Source organism: Penaeus monodon, chromosome 11 (assembly GCF_015228065.2).
Source record: "Penaeus monodon isolate SGIC_2016 chromosome 11, NSTDA_Pmon_1, whole genome shotgun sequence".
Classification (NCBI taxonomy): domain Eukaryota; kingdom Metazoa; phylum Arthropoda; class Malacostraca; order Decapoda; family Penaeidae; genus Penaeus; species Penaeus monodon.
Window position 1 is genome coordinate 2823991 of NC_051396.1, and position 22500 is coordinate 2846490.

A 22500-nucleotide genomic window follows, 5' to 3' on the forward strand; every position below is an offset into this window, starting at 1 on the left:
TATAATATATATCTAGATATATATATATATAGTACTATAAAATATGAACTAAAAAAATATCAGTTAGGGGTAAAATAATATTAAAAGATATATATATAAAATATTATAGGGTTATATATATATATATATGTAATATATATATATATATATGTTTTATATATATATATAGGTATATAAATTTTAAGATATAGTAAAAATTATAATATATATTAAATATATATGATATATATATAATAAAAATATATGTTATAATATATATATATTATATAAAATAAAATATTTATTAATATATATATATATATTATAATATATAATATGTATAATATGTAGATATTATATGTATATCAATATATTATAATATATATATAAATAATTATATATGTATATATAATATTAATTATATATTATATAATATTATTTTATTTTTATGTATATATTATATTATATATATAATATATTTATATATATATATGTATATTATAGTATATATATTGATATATTAATAATATTATATTATATAATTATATGTATTTTAATATATTATATATGTATAAGTATAAGTAATGTATATATATTTTAAAGATTGTATTATTTATAAAATTTATGTAATTATAATAATTATATTTTATATATATATAATATATTATGTATATATATAATAATTCTATTTATATATCTGATATATAATTTTATAAAAATATAATATTATGTTATTATTTTAATATATAGTATATATAAATAATATTGTATATTATATAATATATGTATATATTATATATTTAATTATTATATATTTATAATATTAATAAGAATTATATATATATTATAATATATATGTAATATAAAATAATATATTGTAATATTATCAAATTTATTTTTTTATCTATATATATATATCTATTAATATATATATTATATTTTATATTATTTGGTAAATATTTTATAATATCTTTAAATATATATTTATGTATGTATGTATGTATACATTATTATATATCATATATATTATATATATATTACTATATATATATATATACTATATAATTTTATATTATATTATATTTTTATAATATATATTTTATATATTTTAAAATTTTATTATTATTATATATTATATATATTATTATATATATTTATATTGTATTGATTGTGTGTTGTATGTATTTTGGGTATGTATGTATCCATACATATATGTATTATTTATATCTATATATATATTTTACTATATATATATATATATGGGGTGTGTGTGGTTTTTGGGGTGTGTGTGTGTGTGTGTGTGTGTGTGTATTTATGTATGTATGCATGTATGTATGTACGTACGTACGTACGTACATGTATATTTTATATAAGGCCAGAAAATTCATATATGTGTGTACGACTCGCAAAATATCGTTCCCCACAAACGCTAAATTCCAGGAACTGCCCTGGAACCAACAATCAGACTCGGCGACAGCTAACCCTACATCTTCACCCCCCCCCCCCCCCAAATACACACGTTCGCCGGCAAACCCTATACATGTAAGTGGTCATTTTCCTCGTTCTGTTTTCTCCAGGTGTCCAAAAGACCGAGGTCGGTGCTCGTCGGTAAAGAGCCTTGGGGTCGATTTGGTCACACGGTCAGCTGTCCCGGGGACCTCAATCAGGATGGCTATGATGGTAAGACCTGGCTGGAAGGGTATGCCTGTCTCGTTCTTATCGCGTTCTTATCTTTATCCTTTCCTTCGTGTAGTTAGGGTAATTACACGTTAACACACTCATGTCTTTTTTTGTGCTCAGTGATTCTGCATCCTGTGATGATTTTATCTCTCTTTCTTTCTTTGTGTGTGTGTGTGTGTGGTGTCCGTGTGCGTGTGACTGTGCTACGTAAACTTTAAACGCGTTATATAAACTAAAATGTATTGTATCTTCACTACAGAAAAAATATAGTGTTTGTGATATTAGCAGACTAACTATAACACTATAGAAAAAATTACTAAATATTTGGACTGATTGTGTTTATTACTATGATTATTCCTAATATTTTGTTACTGTCTTTATTGCCAATCAGGGTAGTAGTTTGCAGTACTTTAGAGAGTTAGGTAGACACCGAGAAGACATTTCCTGCTCGCTCGCTCGCTCTCTCGCTCTCTCCCTCTCTTTTCTCTCTCTCTCTTCCCCTTCTCTCCTTCTCTCTCTTTCCCCTCTCTTCTTTTCTCTCTTCTCTCTCTTTCTCTCTCTTTTTTCTTCTTTTTTCTCTCTTTCTCTCTCTCTCTCTTTCTTACCCCCTCTCTCCTCTCTCTCTTTCTCTTTTCTTCTCTCTTTCTCTTCTTTCTCTTCTTTTTCTCTTTCTCTCTTTCTTCTCTCTCTCTCTCTCTCTCTCTTTTCTCTCTTCTCTCTCTCTCCTCTCTTTTATCTCTCTCTCTCTCTCTTTCTCTCTTTCTCTCTCTTTCTTTTTCTCTTTTCTTTTTCTTTTTCTTCTCTCTTTTCTCTTTTCTCTCTTCCTCTCTCTCTCTCCCCTCTCTCCCTCTCTCTCTCCCTTTTCTCTATCTCTCTCTATCTCTTCCCCTTTCTCTCTCTCCTTCTTTTCTCTCTCCTCTCCTCTCTCTCTCTCTCTCTCCCCTCTCTCTCCTCTCTCTCGCCTCTCTTCTCTCTCTCTCTCCTCTTTCTCTCTCCCTCCTCCCTCCCTCCTTCCATCCTTTCCCCCTCCCTTCTTTTCTCTTCTCTTCTCCTTCCATCCTTCTCCTTCCTCTCCCCTCCCCTCCCTTCCCTTCTCTTCTCTTCTCTTCTCCTTCCATCCTTCTCCTTCCTCTCCCCTCCCCTCCCTTCCCTTCTCTTCTCTTCTCTTCTCCTTCCATCCTTCTCCTTCCTCTCCCCTCCCTTCCCTTCTCTTCTCTTCTCTTCTCTTCTCAATCTCTCTTTCATTTCCAAAACTAAAGGAAATCACCCCCCGCAACAGACGTGGCGGTCGGGGCTCCCTTTAGCGACGAGGGAGGCGTCGTCTACATCTACAACGGCGGAGGGAACGGCCTGCGGACTGAACACACGCAGGTAAAAGGATTCTGGCCGATGCATAAGCCTAGCAGGTTGTTATGTGTGTGTGTGCGTGTGCGTGTGCGTGTGCGTGTGCGTGTGTGTGTGTGTGTGTGTGGTGTGTGTGTGTGTGTGTGTGTGTGTGTGTGTGTGTGTGTGTGTGTGTGTGTGTGCGCGTGCGTGCGTGTGTGTTGTTTATATATTTATATAATGTTCACTCGCATATTAGTTAAAATGAGTTACTAAATTAAATTATCTCATAGAATAAAAATAAATAAATGAATAAGATAATTATAATCAAAGGCGATAATCCACAGAAAATCACCGCGTCCCAATTCTCGGCCGGAATTCGCAGCTTCGGCTTCAGCATCGACGGTGGCATAGACGTCGACAACAACAGCCATCCCGACTTGATCATCGGCGCACCGGAATCGGACACAGCTGTCTTCATCCGGTGAGGACGCTGCGGTTTTGAGAGAGGGGGGAAGGGGGAGAGAGAGAGACAGAGAGAGAGAATGAGAAAGAGAAAGAGCGAGAGCGAGAGGGCACAAGAGAGCGAGAGAGCACAAGGGAGAGCGCAAGAGAGAGTGAGAGAGAGAGAGAGTCAAAGTCAAAACACTGTATTCCATTAAATTACAATGGTTATTCTTTACATAAATACATTTATATTAACATTTGCGTATTTAAGAGGTGTTCTTTTAATTTCGTTTTAAAATTACATAAGCTGTTAATGTCTCTTATGTTATCTGGTAGCATGTTCCATAACTTGGGTCCACGTATTTCCATTTGACAAAAAGAGAATTTCCTTGACATGTCTGGACACCTGATGTGTTCCCTACAGTTTGCAAGGGCATTAACCATTTTGGACAATTTCCATGAATGAGTTTGTAAATGAATACACATGTGTCATAGCTGCATTTAGAATGGACCATTTCAGTTTTTTGATATGTGGGGTGATGTGATCAAGTTTACTGATATTACCTAATGCTATGGCAGCAAAGTTTTGTAATTTTTGCACTTTTTGCATCTGGGTTTTTTAGTTGAACCCCAAATGTTTGAACAATAGTTAATTATGCTTAGAAGTAGAGTTCGCACAACCATGATTCTAGTTTCAGTTGCGATTTGATTTCTTATGTGATTAAGATATACCAAGGTACCCTCTACTTTCCTGTCTATTTTGTCAACGTGTGGCTCAAATGTCATGAATCTGTCTAAGTGTACTAGATTGTTCACTGAAGTGTTCGATAGAGCAGCCTTCAAATTCTCTGGTTGTATCATTGGGAATTCTAGCTATGTTCTGCCGACTACCAATGAATATACATTGAGTTTTATGTGGGTTTAGTTTAAGGCCATTTGTGTCAAAATATAATTTTGCTTGTGTAAAAGTATGTTGAGTGTTTCTTATTAACGTATTTAAGCCGTTTACTGAGTCACTATGAAGAAACTGAACCATCGGCGTACTGCACTAGAAGGCAGTTATGGGCTATTGTTGATAAATCATTTATGAAAATTGTAAATAGGATCGGACCTAAAATAGATCCTTGCGGAACACTAAAAGGTACTTGTTGTTTTGATGACATGCCATTTTTTATTTTTACCGATTGGGTCCTTGTATTCAAATAACTTTTAAACCAAAAGGTATTAATATTATGATTTATTAATTTGTTAAGGAGAATTTCATGGTTGACACTATCAAAAGCCTTAGGAAGGTCGCATAATGTGAGCAAATTTACCTGATTTTTGTCTGTTATAAATTTCATCGGTAATTTGTAGTGAAATTGTTTCAGTAGATAACCTATTTCTAAAACGATGTTGTGTTTTAGTAATAATTTATTGGCCTCCAGGAAACTCGTCAGTTGATTTGCTGCATATTTTTCAAGAATTTTGGATAAGAGAGAGAGAGAGTGAGAGAGAGAGAGAAAAAAAAGAGAGATAAAGACCACACATACCGTACCATAGCAAGCCACTAACCCCACCTTCCCTCCCTCCCTCCCTCCCTCCTGTCATCCAGAACTGCCCCTGTGGTGAATCTGGAGGGCACCATCGAGGTCGAACCGAGAGTCATCTCAATGGGCAACAAGCTATGCAACGTTGGGGGCCAAGATGTCGCATGCTTCAACATTACCGTCAACATGCAGCACAGGACCAAAAACGTGTCGCAGAGTTTACGTAAGTTTTCAGAAAAAAAAAAAATAAATGTATCATAAAAAAAAAAAAAAATAAAATAATAATAATAATAATGATAATAATTTTAAACATTGTCCTGAAGAATATTGTTTTGTTTTTTAAATATAATATTAATTATTATCACTATTTTTGTTGTTATTACTGTCAATATCATCATCACCATTATCATTACTGTTATTATTATAATATTAATTATATATTTTTTTTTTTTTTTTTATTACTGTCACTATCATTATCCCCATTTAAATCATCACCATCATTATCATTATCACAATTGTTATCGTTAATATAACATTAATGATTATTATTATTGTTGCTGTTATTACTGTCACTAAAATTATCATCATTATCATTATTATAATATTAATTACTATTGCTGTCGTTATTACTATCATTATCACCATCATTATTGTTGTTTTTGCTCATTATCATATTATTATTGTTGTCGATAGTACAATCATTATCACCATCATTATTATTTTTGTTTATCACGTTCGTCAACCTCCCGCAGCGATGGTCTTCTCGTTCGATCTGGATTCGAAGTACAGGAGATTTGCCTTCATGGACGGTGGCGATTATCGGTCAGTATCTCTTTCTAAGTATTTTTATATTCATATATATATATATATATATATATATATATATATATATATATATATATATATATATATACATTTCTTCTTCTTCTTCTTCTTCTTCTTCTTCTTCTTCTTCTTCTTCTTCTTCTATTTCTTCTTCTTCTTTGCCTACCTAGCCACTGGGTGGTCAAGCCAGCCCAAGTCAGTGCCGGTCCCAGAACCGGGTAAATAGAGATGGTGACTCGATAAAAACACCGGGCGGAAGGCAACGGCAAACCACCGCTCTAAATTGCCAAGAAAATCTTGGAAATCCATGATCATGATCGCCAACGTCCTTGTGGGACAGGGCACTTGAAAAAAATAATAATAAAAAATAAATAAATAAAAAATACTGTAGCATAAGACTTTCTAAGTAAGTTTTCGTTGGTTTTTCTTTACTCTCTCTCTCTCTCTCTCTCTCTCTCTCTCTCTCTCTCTCTCTCTCTCTCTCTCTCTCTCTCTCTCTCTCTCTCTCTCTCTCTCGTCTTGGCGTCTTGATAAGGCATCTTTGTGTGTGTTTTTGCTTTCTTTTTCCTTTTCTTTTCTTTCCTTTTTCCTTTTCTTTCCTTTTTCCTTTTCTTTCCTTTTTTCTTTTCTTTTCTTTTTCTTTTCTTTTCTTTTCTTTTCTTTTCTTTTCTTTTCTTTTCTTTTCTTTTCTTTTCTTTTCTTTTCTTTTCTGTTCCTTCCTTTTTTTTCTAGAAGAAAGGAACAGAAGAAAAGAAAGAAGAATGATAATACGAGAAATGAGAAGCCAAGATATAATGATTTTTTTATTGCTTATTATTTTCCTAAATCCCTTTGTGTCCATAACATTCTTTCTTTATCAACCAAACTATTGAACAATATCGTATATCTATTATATTCATAAAATTTAATCAAATTTATATCATATATTTATAACCATTTAAAGCCAAACCATTGAAGAGTATCGTATAATATCTATTATATTCACATTTAATCAAATTCATATCATCTTATATCTAAACCCAAACCATTGAACAATATCTATCATATTCATATTTAATGATATTCATAGCATACTATATTCTACAAACCATTCAAACCCCAAAGCACTGAACAATATCGTAAATACTGAATGATAAAACGCTCTTCCTTTTCGATACTGAAGATGGAATCCACGTGGATTTCGAAACTATAGTCTCGTTTTCAATAAATCTATTTTGTTCATTTAAATTTTTCTACCATCGTTATTGCTATACCCCCCCCTTTTTTTCATTGTGGGTTTTTCTACCATCGTAAATGCTATATTTTTCCCCTCAGGTTGGTCGTAACGCATGATGTAAGGAGCGTTGCTGATAACATGCTTACGTTGTCCAAAGTAGCTTACGTGAAGGTAAGTTGCGACTGTTGCATTGGGTTGACGTGATAATGATAGTGATAAATATATGTAGGTGTAAGTAATTGATGTGAGTAGATAAAGATAGATGATGGATATGAGGAAATGAATATGGATAAATAAATATGAATTAGTAATAAATATATAATGTTAATGATAACATCGGTATTAACGAGCGAGGGGGGGGGGGAAATTTTCTCCCGAAAATTTAGGGAAAAAAGAAATCAAATAAAATCACGTAAATCAATTTAAACAAAAGAATTTACTCCGTGATGACTTTACTTTTTGGAGAAACTAATGTATAACCAGTTTTCACAAGGGAAAGCCACAGGGAACATGTACCCAGCGCCACAGGGTATAGCAACCCAGTCAAGACGTGTGTGCGAGCGTGTCTAAATCACTCTATCAAATAATAATAATAATAATAGTAGTAGTAATAAAAGAATAAAATAAAGGGAATTAATTAGAACTAGATTTGTGACTCTACCCATCCCCCCCCCCACACCCACACTCTAGGAAGGTCGGCCCCGCCTGGACGTCCCGCTCCTGGTCCGCGCCAACGTCAGCCTCGCCCCCGTCAGCGGGCCTCAGCGCCTTCCCCCGGAGCGCAGGGACGTCCCCAGCATCCTCGACCTCCTGAGTCCCCCGGTGTTCGAGGCCCGAGCGAGGCTGGAGTGCGAGGATATCACCGCCTGTTACTCGAAGCCCGACCTCGTACTCGAATCTAGGTAGGGTGATCGGTACGGGGAGTGCGGTGTGGACACGCACACACGTATGTACACTCGCATGCGTACACGCGCGCACGTACTCACGCATGTATACAAGCACACACACACACACACACATACACAGAGAGAGAGAGAGAGAGAGAGAGAGAGAGAGAGAAAGGAAAATAAAGAGAAAGATATATATATAAATACATAAAACATCATCACCATCCTCCCCTTGGCCCACCTCTCCACACTAATCCTCCCTTCCCCCCCTCCACGACAAAGGCACAAGGAGCTGATGGTGCAGGAGGGAAGCGTGGAGATCGAGGTAGTGCTTCAGGTCCTCCAAGCGACGGCCTACTCGGTCACCCTCGAAGCCACGTATCCTTCCGTCCTCACATTCTCGCACGTATCCGGCTCTCGCTTCCTCCCCAAGTGTCGCGAGTCGCTCTACGTATCCGAGAGGACTCGGGCCAAGCAGATCTGCACGTATAATGAACTCGCAAAGAATCTTATGGTAGGGTTTTCTTGGTAGAGAGAGGTGTGTGTGTGTGTGTGTGTGTCTGTGTGTGTGTGTGTTTGTTTGTTTGTTTGTATTTAATTCTGCTTGTCTGTATTTTTTAAACTAATAATGACATATACTATAAACGTAAAATACACAAGATAAGCGTTCTAAGATACATATGACTAAATACAAAAAAAAAAAAATTTGCTTTAATTTTTCTTCTACTTCAAAAATTCGAAATCTACTTGCACTGTTTAAGTTTCGCCTGATTCCCTAATGTGCTCACAGGTCAGCATGCTCTTCCACTTCGAGTATAACCCTCTGACCTTGCTTGTCTACGAGGAGCGTCACCTCAACCTGAGCTTTGTGGCTGCCAGTGAAATCCCCGACAGGAATGAGAGAGACAATGCCTTCGCCATTAACGTGCCTGTGGTGTCTCGCGTCGACCTGTACACTGAGGGGTGAGTTTCTGATTGAAAAAAGAGGAAATGTGTGTAAATATAAATTATATAGATAGATAGATAGATATAATATAATTATATATATGTGTGTATATATATATATATATATACATATATATATATATATATGTATATTATTTATATATTAGTATAATAATATATTATTGATATATATATATATATATATTATATATATATATATATATATATATATATATATATTTTATATATATTATAATATATGTATATATATATTTTATATATATATATTATATATATGTATATATATATATTATCTCATATCTATATATATATATATATATATATATATATCTATATATATTATTCATATCATATATAATATATATCTATCTATATTAATTATATATTATATCATATATACATATTATATATACTACTATATATATCATATCATATATATATCTTATATTATCTCTATTATATATCTATATCTATACTATATTATCTCTATATCTATCTATTTATATATCTAATATATATATATTATCTCTATATCTATATATTATCATCGCATAGATCAGATAGATCGATAGATAGATAGATAGTATATTATATATACCATATACATATATATATATGTATTATATATATATCTATCTATATATATATATATATATATATATATATATATATATATATATATATATATCGTGTGCCTTTTCACTAGTGATCTTTTTTACTACTGAAAAAAATGGCTAGTTTGTATCAATGGGTGATAGAAGATGATTTTTTTTCCATTGTCTTTCTCTCTCTCTTCGTCCCTCTTCCTTCGATTTTGATTTTTTTTTCTTCTTCCCCCTTTTAATCTTGTTCTCTTTCTCTCTCCTTTTTTATCCTCCCCTCTTTTTCTCTCTCTCCCTTTCTTTCCCTCACTTCTATAATCCCTCCCTCTCTCTTCCCTCCTATCTCCCCCATTTCCTCATTCCCTTCCCCCCAAACCGCAGAGTCTCATCCCCGGACAACGTGGAAGCCCGGATTAACGAAACCCTCAGCCTTCGGGAAATAGTGAACGTGTCTCAGGCGGCCATCAACCGGACGCAGCTCGGGCCGGAGACAACCCACCGCTTCAGCGTCACCAACAGGGGCCCGTCGCCTCTCTTGGCCGCTGAGGTACAACGGAATACAGTGTTCATCATTTGTTGTTGGTGTTGTTGATTAATAATTAGCAAATTAATAATTAACAATTAGCAATTAGTGTTCATCATTTGTTGTTGGTGTTGTTGATTAATAATTAACAAGGTCGATTGATAGTTAATAAGTTAGATTGTTTGTTTGTTTTGCGTTGTTGATTTATAAGAAACACAAGATACAGGGGGCCCGTTGCCTCTCTTGGCCGCTGAGGTACACCGGAATACAGTGTTCATCATTTGTTGTTGGTGTTGTTGATTAATAATTAACAAGGTCGATTGATAATTAATAAGTTAGATTGAAAATTTGCTTTGTTTTGTTAATATTTAACACAAGAAACAAGGCCCCGTCGCCTCTTAGGGCCGCTAAGGTACACGAAAAAGATTATTGATCATTTGAGGCGGGTGTAGGTTAATAATCAACAAGGCCGCTAAGGTACACGAAATAGATTGTTGTTTATTTGTTTTGTTATTTGTTGCTGTTGTTGGTTTATGATAAACAAGGTAGATTGTTGTTTATTTGTTTTGTGTTGTTAATAAGAATCACAAGGTGCAAGGGCCAGTGGCCTCTGTTGGCCGCTAAGGAACTCAAAATAGATTGCTGTTAACGTTTCTGTTTTTTTTTAAATTTAAGTTACCTTTCTGTTTAATTTGTTGTTAAATTGTAAATTATGTAAAAATCAGAGTAAAGATAAATGAAAAGTCACTATGACTTCTTGCTGATCATTTATTCTTGTTTTATTTATCTGTTTATATATATATATATATATATATATATATATATATATATATATATATATATATATATATATATATTTTTTTTTTTTTTTTTTTTTTTTTTTTTTTTTTTTTTTTTTTTTTCGCTCTATTGTATTCCTTTTCGTTATCAATCTTATCTTTTCCTTTCGCCTCTCCTATCGTTATCTCTCCTTTCGTTGTCACCTATTCCATTTTCCTTTTCTGTTATCCGCCTCTCCTACACCCTTCCGTTATCAATATCTCTCCTTCCCTTCTGTTATTACCCATTCCTCCTTCCTTCCTTCCTGCATACCTACTCCTCCTCCTCTCCTCCTCCTCCTCCTCCTCCTCCTCTCCTCCTCTCCTCCCTCTCCTCCTCCTCCTCCCCCCTTTTCCCTCCCCCCCCCTCCCCTCCTCCCCCTCCTCACCCTCACCCTCACCCTCCCCTCCCCTCCTCACCCTCACCCTCACCCTCCCCTCCCCTCCCTTCCCTCACTTCTCTTCATCGAGTTCCCTCCTCCTGCGCCTTCAGATGGAGATCCGCGTGCCCTTCGCAGCGCCCAACGGCCTGCCTCTCCTGTACCTGGTGGAGAATCCCGTCATGTCACCTTCTCTCACCTGCTCCTCCGTTCCTGTGAATCCGAGGAATTTTAATGTGAGTATTTGAAGGGGTGTAGGTGGGGGTAGGGGGTGGGGGGGGATGAGGATGGTTGGGTAGGGGGGTAGATGGGTGGGGTGGGGGAGAGGGGAGGTGGGAGGGTGGGGGAGGGTGGAGGGTAGGGGGGTGAATGGGTGAGGGTGGGTGGATAGGGTGGAGGGTGGGGGGAGGGGAGGGAGGGAGAGGGGGGAGGGGGTTGTTAGTTGGTTTGGGCTTAGAGGGGCACTGTGTGTGCGTGTGCGTGTGTGTGCGCGCGTGTGTGTGTGTGTCTTGTTTGTTTGTCTTGTTTGTTTGTTTGTTAGCGTTTGTGTGTGAGTTAGGAAGGTTTTGTCTGGAAATTTGAGCAGGTGTTTGTGCGTCTGTATGTTTGTCGGAGAAATGTTTCTTTGTTTACTTGTGTTTATGTTTATTTTTCTTCATTTGCGTTTGTTTTTTTTTTTTTATTTTTTTTTTTTTTCCGTATATGCAGTCCTTTTAATAAAGCAGTTTTTTTTCTTTCTCTCTCTCTCTCTCTCTTTTTTTCCTTTCTTCTTTCTCTCTTTCTTTCTTTCTTCTTTCTCTCTTTCTTTCTTTCTTCTTTCTCTCTTTCTTTCTTTCTTCTTTTCCTTTCTTTCTTCTTTCTCTCTTTCTTTCTCTCTTTCTTTCTTTCTCTCTTTCTTTCTTTCTCTCTTTCTTTCTTTCTTTCTTTCTTATCCCTTGCATATCAATCCGTGAAAAGGATGGACGGAGAGAAGAAGAAATTCACGCTTGATTTTATTGCAATGTCATAATGAAAAGCAAAATTTATTGATCCACAAATTACCAGAATCAAAAAAATATATATTTTTCTTTTTTATTTTATATTATTTATTTATTATTTATTTATTTCTTCTTTTTTCATTTTATGTTATTTATATATTATCTATTTATCTATTATCTATTATCTATTTATCTTTTTCATTTCATGTTATTTGTTAATATTTTTTTTATAATCTTTTTAATTTTATGTTATTCATTTACTGTGTATCTATATTCTTGTTTGTTGTTTTTTTATATTAACATTTATCTATGTTTGTCTAATATTTATTTATATTCTTCTATTCCTTCTTTTTTTTCTCTATCTCTCTTTCTCTCTCTCTCTCTCTCTTTCTCTCTCTCTCTCTTTCTCTCTCTCTCTTCCTCTCTCTCTCTCTCTCTCTCTCTCTCCTCTCCTTTTCTCTTCTCTTCCTCTTTCTCCTCTCTTCTCCTCTCTCTCTCTCTCTCTCTCTCTCTCTCTCTCTCTCTCTCTCTCTCTCTCTCCTCTCTCTCTCTCCTCTCTCTCTCTTTGCTCTCTCTCTCTCTCTTCTCTCTCTCTCTCTCTCCTTCTCTCTCTCTCTCTCTCTCTCTCTCTCTCTTCTCTCTCTCTCTCTCTCTCTCCACTCATCTCTTCATCTCCATCTCCGTCTCTCTCTCCAGTCGTCTCTCATCTCTCTCTCAGTTCTCTCCTCCTCTCTCTCTCTCTCTCTCTCTCCCTCTCCACTCCGTCCCTCAACTACGGCACACTCCTTACAACATATGTCGTACTTTCACTCTACTCATATCTCTCTCTACTTCCTCTCTCTCATGACTTCGTACTACTACTCTATCTCATTGTCTTCTCTACTTTATACTCTCTGTTGCTCTCTCCCCTGACTCAGGACGACGCAGCAAACTCTCATCTACGCACTACGACCTCTCAATCTTCTAACGCTACTCCTTCGATCCCTACTTCTCACTCACACTCACTCTCTCACGCACTCCTACACGAACGTAGCACTCACCCACACACCCCACCCTCCACTCCCTCCAATCTTCTCAATCTTTACCAGTTGTCCCCTCACATTATCTCCATTCGTTACACTCTCTATACTATCTCGTCTACCTCCTACCACTTTCAAATTTCTATATATTTATTTATTATTTTCATATCTTCATTATAGTATATTATATCTCATCTACTCTCTTTTTGCATAATCCCTCGACTCCCTCTCACTCCCTCCCTCACCACACATCTCCCACTCATCCCATCACTCTCATCTCCACTATCTACTCATCTCTCTCTCCATCCCGCACGTCTCCTCCTCTCCCCAACGCACCATTCTGCTAATCTATTCTACTTCTCACATCTAATGATTATGGTGACATCCACTCTCGCATGTCTAATCAAAATATTGATATATTAGTTTGATCAAATATTTTCTTCTGTACGTTCTTGTCATTTCGTCATTTTGTCTATTATATATCAACATAACTATAATACTAATACATACTGACTCAGTTCTATTTCCTGTTCTATTCCCTTGTACGTAACTAATAATTATTTTTTTGGCATCACTGATATCTACTATATCATCTTTATTCTTATTTTATTTTTTTTTTTCTCCCTCCTCGCTCTCTTTCTTCTCCCTTTCTATCCATATCCATACTTTCCTCGCATTTCTCTCTTTTATTGAATACATCTCCTCTCCACCATCCGAATCATTCATGAGACCTCACCCCATCATCCATCTTCTAGAATCTGATCATCTCTCTCTCTATCTACTTATCTCTTCTCCTCTTCCTCTTACTCTATCTCTTTACTGTTCGTCTCCATCTGTCTCCATGCTTCCTTGTCATGCTACACGCATCACGCTATTCCAACTAAACAATCATTATACACACCTATCCCCATCACTCTCTCTTGCTCCACCCCTTTTCTTCTCTCTCTCGTTTAAACAACGGGTAAGAGTCCTCATTACTATCATTCTATCTCTCATCTCATATCTCATTCTCCTTACTTTATCTCTATCATATTCTTATCTCCTTCTCACTCCTTACATCCTACCTCACTACATCTCATATCCACTTCACTACATCATACATCTCACTTACTAATCATCACACACCACACACACACCACACCACCCCCCCCCCCCCCCCCCCCCCCCCCCCCACACCCCTCCCCCCCCCCCCCCCCACTCCCCCACAGAGCGACGCACACGCACCGTAATAATATTCTAATTATGAAAATATTAGGTGACATACTCGCTTAATAGTACAATCAATAATGTAGTAATATGATAATAATATAAATAACAATAGTAATAACATAAAATAGATGATAAAATAATATTCACTGATTATAATTAATTGTAGGTAACTAATATATATCATCATGATATATGATAATATAATAAAATATATTTTTTTATCATTATGTGCTTTTATCCAATATCCATATTTCTATTCCCTTTATTGAAATACAGATTTTTGCATCAAAAAATGGTATTACTGAACATCTAATGCCATTATCAGTAGAATTATATTTTTTTAATCTGATATATTTCTTCCTGTTAGCTCAATGTCTGTGTGGGATGTTCGTTCGATTGTGAATACGTTTTAAGTGAAGATAAAAGATGATAGATAGAAAACAGATGAAGATAGTAGAAGATATTATCATATTTTGTTTCTTGTGTTTGTGTGTGTGTGAGCGAGAGGAAAGGCGAGAGAGAGAGAGAAAGGAGATATACATATAACATATAGATAATAGTATATATAGATATATATGTTATTATAGATTTATAGATAGTATAGTATAATAAAAAATATAAAAAATAACAATACTACATATACATATAATAATATACATATAATATAATACTTATAAATGATAAAATAATACATAACAACAACACACAACACACACACACACAACACACAACACACACACACAACACACACACACACACACACACACACACACACACACACACACACACACACACAACCACACACACACCACCACACACACCACGCGCACAAACACACGCGCACACACACACGCGCACACACACACCGCGCACACACACACGCGCACACACACACGCACACACACACGCACACACACACACACGCGCACACACACACACCACACACACACACACACACACACACACACACACACACACACACAACACACAAACACACACACACACACACACACACACACACACACACACACAACACAAACACACACACACGAGGCACAGAGACAGAGAGACAGGCAGAGACAAACCGCCAAACATCCCACTGACCTATTCCTCGAACTCTTTCTGCGCCTCTGACGTGAAACACCCTTTGTATCGCCACAGATGCCACGTCACTTCGCTCCTTCCCGACGAGACGGTGTATCTTCAGTTCACAACATACATCACGACCGCGACAATCAAGGTGCGTGTTGTGGCGAAAGGACACCGTGTTTCGTAAGGAGGATCCCGGCCTAAGGTGTCTGGAGTATATCTTCCTTTTGCTTCTTGTTCTTTTTCTTCTTCTTCTTTTTCTTTTTCTTTTATTTTTATTTTTATTTTTATTTTATTTTTATTTTTTTCTTTTTTCTTTTTCTTTTTCTTTTTCTTTTTTTTTTTTTTTATTTTTATTTTTATTTTTATTTTTATTTTTTTTATTTTTTTTTCTTATTTTTATTTTTCTTATTTTACTTTTTTCTTCTTTCTCATTTTTTCTTCCTCCTTCTTCGCGTTCTTCTTATTCTTATTCTTCGTGTTCTCCTCCTCCTCCTCCTTCTTCGTGTTGTTCTTCTTCTTCTCCTTCATCGTATTATTATTATTATTATTATTCGTGTTCTTCTTTTTGTCGATCTCTTTTTCTTTCTTTTTTTCTTTTCTTTTTAATTTGGTTGGTTGGTTTTGGTATTTTGTTTGGCGATTTTTTTTTTTTTTTTTTTAAGAAATTGATTATTTTAATGGATATCGAAATACACATCGTAATAATAATAATAATAATTTCCCGTAGTATGAATCAACTTTTTAATGATTAATCTCTCATTTGATAAACTAACTTAAATAAAATGGATTTTCCTATACCTCAGACAGTTAAAAGGCTTTACGTCGGTAGCCCTTGGGTCATCACATATTCCGCAGTTCTTATTTTCCTATAGTACTAATTAATTATCGAATAATTAGTCGCTCATTTTCTAAACGATCCTCGCAAGATAATAAGATTATCTACCCTTTGATTGAAGCAATTAATAGGCTTTGCGCCGGTAACCCTCGAGCCATAACATATGAATCAGTTACCGAATTATTAACCTCTCATTTTCTAAACTAACTTCCCAAAGAGAATAAAACAGTTTCTCATTTTATGTAAATAGTTAATAGGCTTTACGTCTGTAGTCCTTGAGTTATCACATATTCCGCAATGAAAAAAAAATAAATGTATAAAGAAAATCCTATAGTATGGTATAAGAATCACATTTTCGAAACTAACTTCTCAAGATAATAAACCAGTGTCTCCTTTTATTTAAATAGTTAATAGGCTTTACGTCTGTAGTCCGTAAGCCATCACATATTCCGCAATAATAATGATAATGATAATCAAATCCTATAGTATAGTATAAGTAATCACATTTTCCAAACCAACTTCCCAAGATAATAAAACAGTCAATCTTTTTATTTAAATAGTTAATAGGCTTTACGTCGGTAGCCCTAGAGTCATCACATTTTTCCTATAGTAAGATTTAATGAATCTTATTTTCTAACCAACTTTTCGAGATAATAACACTCCCAACTAATTCAAAACAGTCCCTTAATTAATCCCTCTCTTCTAAAATAACTTCTCAATATAACAGAACTGTATCCCCTCTAATTCAAAACAGTTAAAAGGCTTTACGTCGGTAGCCCATTGAATCATCACATATTCCGCAATTATCATTTCCCTACGGTATCAACCAATCACCGAATAATTAATCTCTCTTTTTTCTCAAATAACTTCTCAAGATAATAAAACTGCCTCTCCCTCTAATTCAAGACAGTTAATAGGCTATACGTCGGTAGCCCCAGAGTCATCACATATTCCGCAATTATTATTTCCCTACCAATCAACCACTCCAGACTGTCACGACGGCAATCTGAGTTCGAGGTTCGAGTCACCGGCCGGCGCGTTGTTCCCCTTGGCAAGGAATTCACCTCGATGCTATACCAATGGTGCCAAGCCAGCCCAAGTCAGTGCTGGTCCCACAGCCCGGATAAAATAGAGAGAATGATTACCTCAAAAAAAAAGAAAGAAGGTAACGGCACTCTCCGTGGAAAGGAACTGGGGACCCTACCACGTACTCACTCCAAGATGGGGGCCGCGATGGCCGAATGGTTAGAGCATCGGGCTCAAGACTGTCACGAACGGCAAATCGAGTTCGAGGGTCAGTCACCGGCCGCGCGTGTTCCCTTGGGCAAGGAACTTCACCTCGATTGCCTACTAGCCACTGTGAGGGCAAGCCAGCCCCAGTCAGGCTGGTCCAAGCCCGGATAAAATAGAGAGAAGTTAATAAAAGTACCACCGCACTCTCCGTGGAAAGAACTGGGACCTACCACGTACCACTCCAAAAGCTCACAACATGAAAAAACTAAGTATCATGCTATGACCACGGCGGCTCAGACATGAACCTACCGTTTAAAGAAAAAAGAACCAATCAACCACCAAATAATTAATCCCTCTCTTCTAAAAACTAAGTTCCCAAGATAATAAAACCGCCCCACCCCCCTCTAATTCAAAACAGTTAATAGTCTTTATGTCGGTAGCCCTTGAATCATCACATATTCCGCAATTATCATTTCCCTACGGTATCAACCAATCACCGAATAATTAATCTCTCTTTTTTCTCAAATAACTTCTCAAGATAATGAAACCGCCCCCTCCCCCTCTAATTCAAAACAGTTAATAGGCTATACGTCGGTGGCCCTCGAGTCGTCCCTCGTCATTACCACCAGTCAGGCCAATGTCACCGTCTCGCGCGGCAACGGACGGCCCGACGCGTCCACGGCCAACACGCACGTCACGCTCATTGCGCAGAGGGTGAGTATGAGAGAGAAAGGGAGAGAGAGAGAGAGAGAGAGAGAAAGAATGAGAGAGAGAGAGAAAGAATGAATGAGAGGGAGAGAAATTGTGTGTGTGAGAGAGAGAGAGAGAGAGAGAAAGAGAGTACGAAACAAAGCTACAAAAACAAAAATAATAATGAGTAAATAAAAAGTACAGAAATTTGAAAACACAATGAATAATTGAAAGATAAAACGAAGACCAAAAAACTAAAACCACGCCCTTCTCCCCCGCCTCTCCCTCCTCTCCCCTCCCCACTCCCCCTTCTACCCTCCTCCTATCCCTCCGCCCTCTCCTCTCTTCCCTCCCCCCTCCCTCCCCTCCCCACTCCCCCTCCCCCTCCTCCCTCTCCCCCCTCTCCCTCTCCTCTCCCTCCTTCCCCCTTCCCTCCCCTCTCCTGTCCACCCTCCCCTCTCGCCTGTTCCCCTCTCCTCCCCACTTCCCCCATCTCCCGGTCCCCAGTCGAGCTGAAGAGTGTCGCTGTCGAGTCTTCGTGGCCAGTCTTCGCGCTGTGCTCCTCACTCGTCCTCATCGCCATCTGACAGGGTCGGTTCGGGTCGGCGTGTGCCTCGTCGTGATGATGGGAGGAGGTGTGATGAGGGTCGGTGGTGATGAGGAGAGTGGATGAGTGAGGAAGTGGTAGGTGCTGAGTGGAGGTGTAGTAGGATGTTAGTGGATGAGTGAGGTGGTGGGATAGTGAGGAGGGGAGGTGGATGAGTGAGGAGGTGGGTAGGTGGATGAGTGAGGAGGAGGTGGATGAGTGAGGAGGTGGGTAGGTGGATGAGTGAGGAGTGGGTAGGTGGATGAGTGAGGAGGTGGGTAGGTGGATGAGTGAGGAGGTGGGTAGGTGGATGAGTGAGGAAGTGGGTAGGTGGATGAGTGAGGAGGTGGGTAGGTGGATGAGTGAGGAGGAGGTGTGGTGGAGATGGAGGTGAGAGTGAGGGAGGATGGTAGGATGAGTGAGGGAGGGTGGATGGTGAGGAGATGAGAGTGGGTGAGGTGGATGAGTGAGGAGGGGGGATGAGTGAGGAGGTGGGTAGGTGGAGAGTGAGTGGGGGGTGGATGGAGAGAGGTGGGAGTGAGGGGGAGGTGGATAGTGAGGAGTGGGAGGGAGAGTGGGAGGATGGGAGGTGGATGAGTGAGGAGGTGGGAGTGGATGAGTGAGGAGGTGGGTAGGTGGGTGGATAGATAGATGGATATGGAAGTGGATGGAGGAGAAAGTGGATAGGCGGATGGATATATAAATGAATAATAGTAAAGTAGGAGGATGGATGGAAGTGGATAAGTGGATAGGTAGATGAGAGAGGAAGTAGATAGGTAGATGGACAAGCAAGTGGATAAGTGAGAGTAGATAGGCGGGTGGAGGAAAAAAGCGGATAGGTGGATGAATGAAAAGTGGATAGGTGGATGAATATGGAAGATGATAGGTGGATGTATGAGAAAGTGGACAGGTGAATGAATAAGAAAGTGGATAGGTAGATGAATAAGTAAATGGCTGTGTAAGTGGATAGGTGATGAACGAGACAGTGGATAGATAGACATTTAAGGAGAGGATAGGGGATGAATAATGAAGTAATCGTGCAAGTGGATAGGTGGATGAATGAAAAAGTGGATAAGTGGATGAATAAGGAACTTAAGGATCTTATCGCCATCCTACATAAGGTCGATTTTGTTCGATTCAGTGATAGATGAAGAGATTTATTTTATAAGTGGATAGATAGATGAATAAAAAGTGGATTTTGTAAATAGCCGGGTGGATGGAACGAGAGTGGATGAATAACTAAGTCCGTAAGTAGCCGGGTGGATGAACGAGAAAGTGGATAAGTGGATGAATTAAGTAAGTCCATGGATTTGTAAGTAGCCAGGCGGATGAATAAGAAAGTGGACAGATGGATTAATAAGAAAGTTGATATATATATAGATTTATAAGTAAACAGATACTAAGTGGATGGTTAGATGAATAAGTATGTGGATGGATATGTAAGTGGATAGGTAGATGAATAGAAAGGATAGATAGATTACTAAGCAAGTAGATAGACAGGTAGATAGATAGGTGAATAAAGTTAGACTGGTAGATAGATAGATCTATTGAAAGTGATTAGTACATAGGTTGGTAGTTAGGTAAGTAGGTAAATAGACAGAGATAGATACAGATAGATAAACAGTAAAATAGATAGATAGTCTTATTTACTTATTATTATTCACTCCCTATTATCATTATTTCCTCATTATCCATTCCTATTTACTCACTATTATCATTATTTCCTCATTATCTATCCTTATTTTCTCATTATTATTATTATTTTCTCTCGCAGCTCGGGTTCTTCAAGCGCAAGCGACTGAATGACGATCAAAGGGAGTTGATGAAGCAGAGTCAGAAACGTAGGACGCAGTACATGGAGTAGGGGAGACGTATCTGAGAGAGAGAGAAGAGAGAGAACAGAAGAGAGAGAGAGAGAGGAGAGAGAGAGAGAGAGAAAGAAGAAACAGAGAGAGAGAGAGAGAGAGAGAGGGAGAGAGAGAGAGAAAGAAAGAAACAGAGAGAGAGAGAGAGAGAGAGAGTATCTACGATGACATCCATTTCAACGCCAGCCTTGCCATCAACGTCGATGTTAACAGCGCCTAACGTCAGCATCAACATATATATATATATATATATATATATATATATATATATATATATATATATATATATATATATATAATAATATATATAATATATAATATATAATATATATATCATATATATAATATATATATAATATATAATATATTTATATATATAATATATAATTTATATTTTATATATATATATATATATATATATAATATATATATATATATATATATATATATATATATTGCGTGTGAGTGTGTTGTGTGTGTGTATGTGTATGTTATGTTATGAAGTATTATACATATACATTATATTTATTTATATGTATTTATATATGTATGTACATATAATATATATACATATTAATATATATTATATATTATATATATATATATAATATAAAATATATATTATATACATATATGTGTGTGTGTGTGTGTGTGCGTGCGCTTATGTATGTATGTATGCATTATATATATATATATATATATATATATATTATATATATATATATAATATTGTGTGTGTGCGTGGGCGTGCGTGCGTGCGTGCGTGCGTGGGTACGCATATGCATTTTATAAAAATTATTTATTTTTAAACTATTATATATATATATATATATATATATATAATATTTTATATAATATATTATATATATATATATATATGTACACACAACACCACACACACACACACACCACACAACACCACACCAAAATATATATATATATATATATATATTTTATATATATATAATATATATATATAAAATATATATATATAAAATATATATATATATGTACATAATATGTAATATATATGTGAATATTTAGATAGATATATACATATATATGAATATCTAAAATATATATATCCTCTCATATATATGGTGTGTGTGTGTATATATATATATATATTTAAATATATATATTTATATTATATATTTATATATAATATATATATAGTAATATATATATATATATATTTTATATATATAAAATATATATATATATATTATTAATAATATATATTATATATATAATATATATATATTTTTATATATTATAATATAATATATAAAATATAATATATTAAAATATTATATATAATAATATATATATATATATTTAAATAATAATATAGAGAGAGAGAGAGAGAGAGAGAGAGAAAAGGAGAGAGAGAGAGAGAGGAGGGAAAGAGAGAGAGAGAGAGAGAGAGAGCGAAAGAGAAAGAAAGAGAGAGACAGAGAGAAAGAAAGAAAGAGGGAGAGAGACATGCGTTAAAGCACACACACACACACGTACATGCATACTAACAGTCTAAAATGTCAATATATGCCCCAAACCCCACGGGTTTATAGGAAGTTAGCCAGCTTCCTATATCATTCACGTACTTATAAGTGTATTTCGATCTGTAAATCTATATCCCTATATTTCTCTTTACGAGTATCCATCTGTCTCTCTATACCTGTATGTGTATATTGGTTCATATATCTCTGTTTGTACTGTATGTATATGTATGTGTCCCTATCCATGTGTCTATACATACATTTATTTGACTGTATCTGTCTTAATATGTGTTAATATATATCTCACCCTGCGTTTATAT

The 22500-nt window shown here is 36.2% G+C and overlaps 1 protein-coding gene across 1 annotated transcript in view; it reads left to right on the forward strand.

The window, feature by feature from the left end:
- Positions 1–20706, forward strand: part of LOC119578413 (integrin alpha-8-like) — a 30707-nt gene extending 10001 nt beyond the window's left edge. The window contains exons 9-22 of the mRNA XM_037925999.1: positions 1557–1659; positions 2939–3030; positions 3330–3466; positions 5024–5181; positions 5711–5780; positions 7098–7170; positions 7690–7901; positions 8169–8400; positions 8677–8849; positions 9836–10001; positions 11289–11411; positions 15384–15620; positions 18117–18254; positions 20591–20706. Of these exons, the coding sequence (XP_037781927.1) occupies positions 1557–1659; positions 2939–3030; positions 3330–3466; positions 5024–5181; positions 5711–5780; positions 7098–7170; positions 7690–7901; positions 8169–8400; positions 8677–8849; positions 9836–10001; positions 11289–11411; positions 15384–15620; positions 18117–18254; positions 20591–20680 (2004 nt within the window). The 3' untranslated portion in view covers positions 20681–20706. The remainder of the gene's footprint in view (positions 1–1556; positions 1660–2938; positions 3031–3329; positions 3467–5023; positions 5182–5710; positions 5781–7097; positions 7171–7689; positions 7902–8168; positions 8401–8676; positions 8850–9835; positions 10002–11288; positions 11412–15383; positions 15621–18116; positions 18255–20590) is intronic.
- Positions 20707–22500: the final 1794 nt, after the last annotated feature.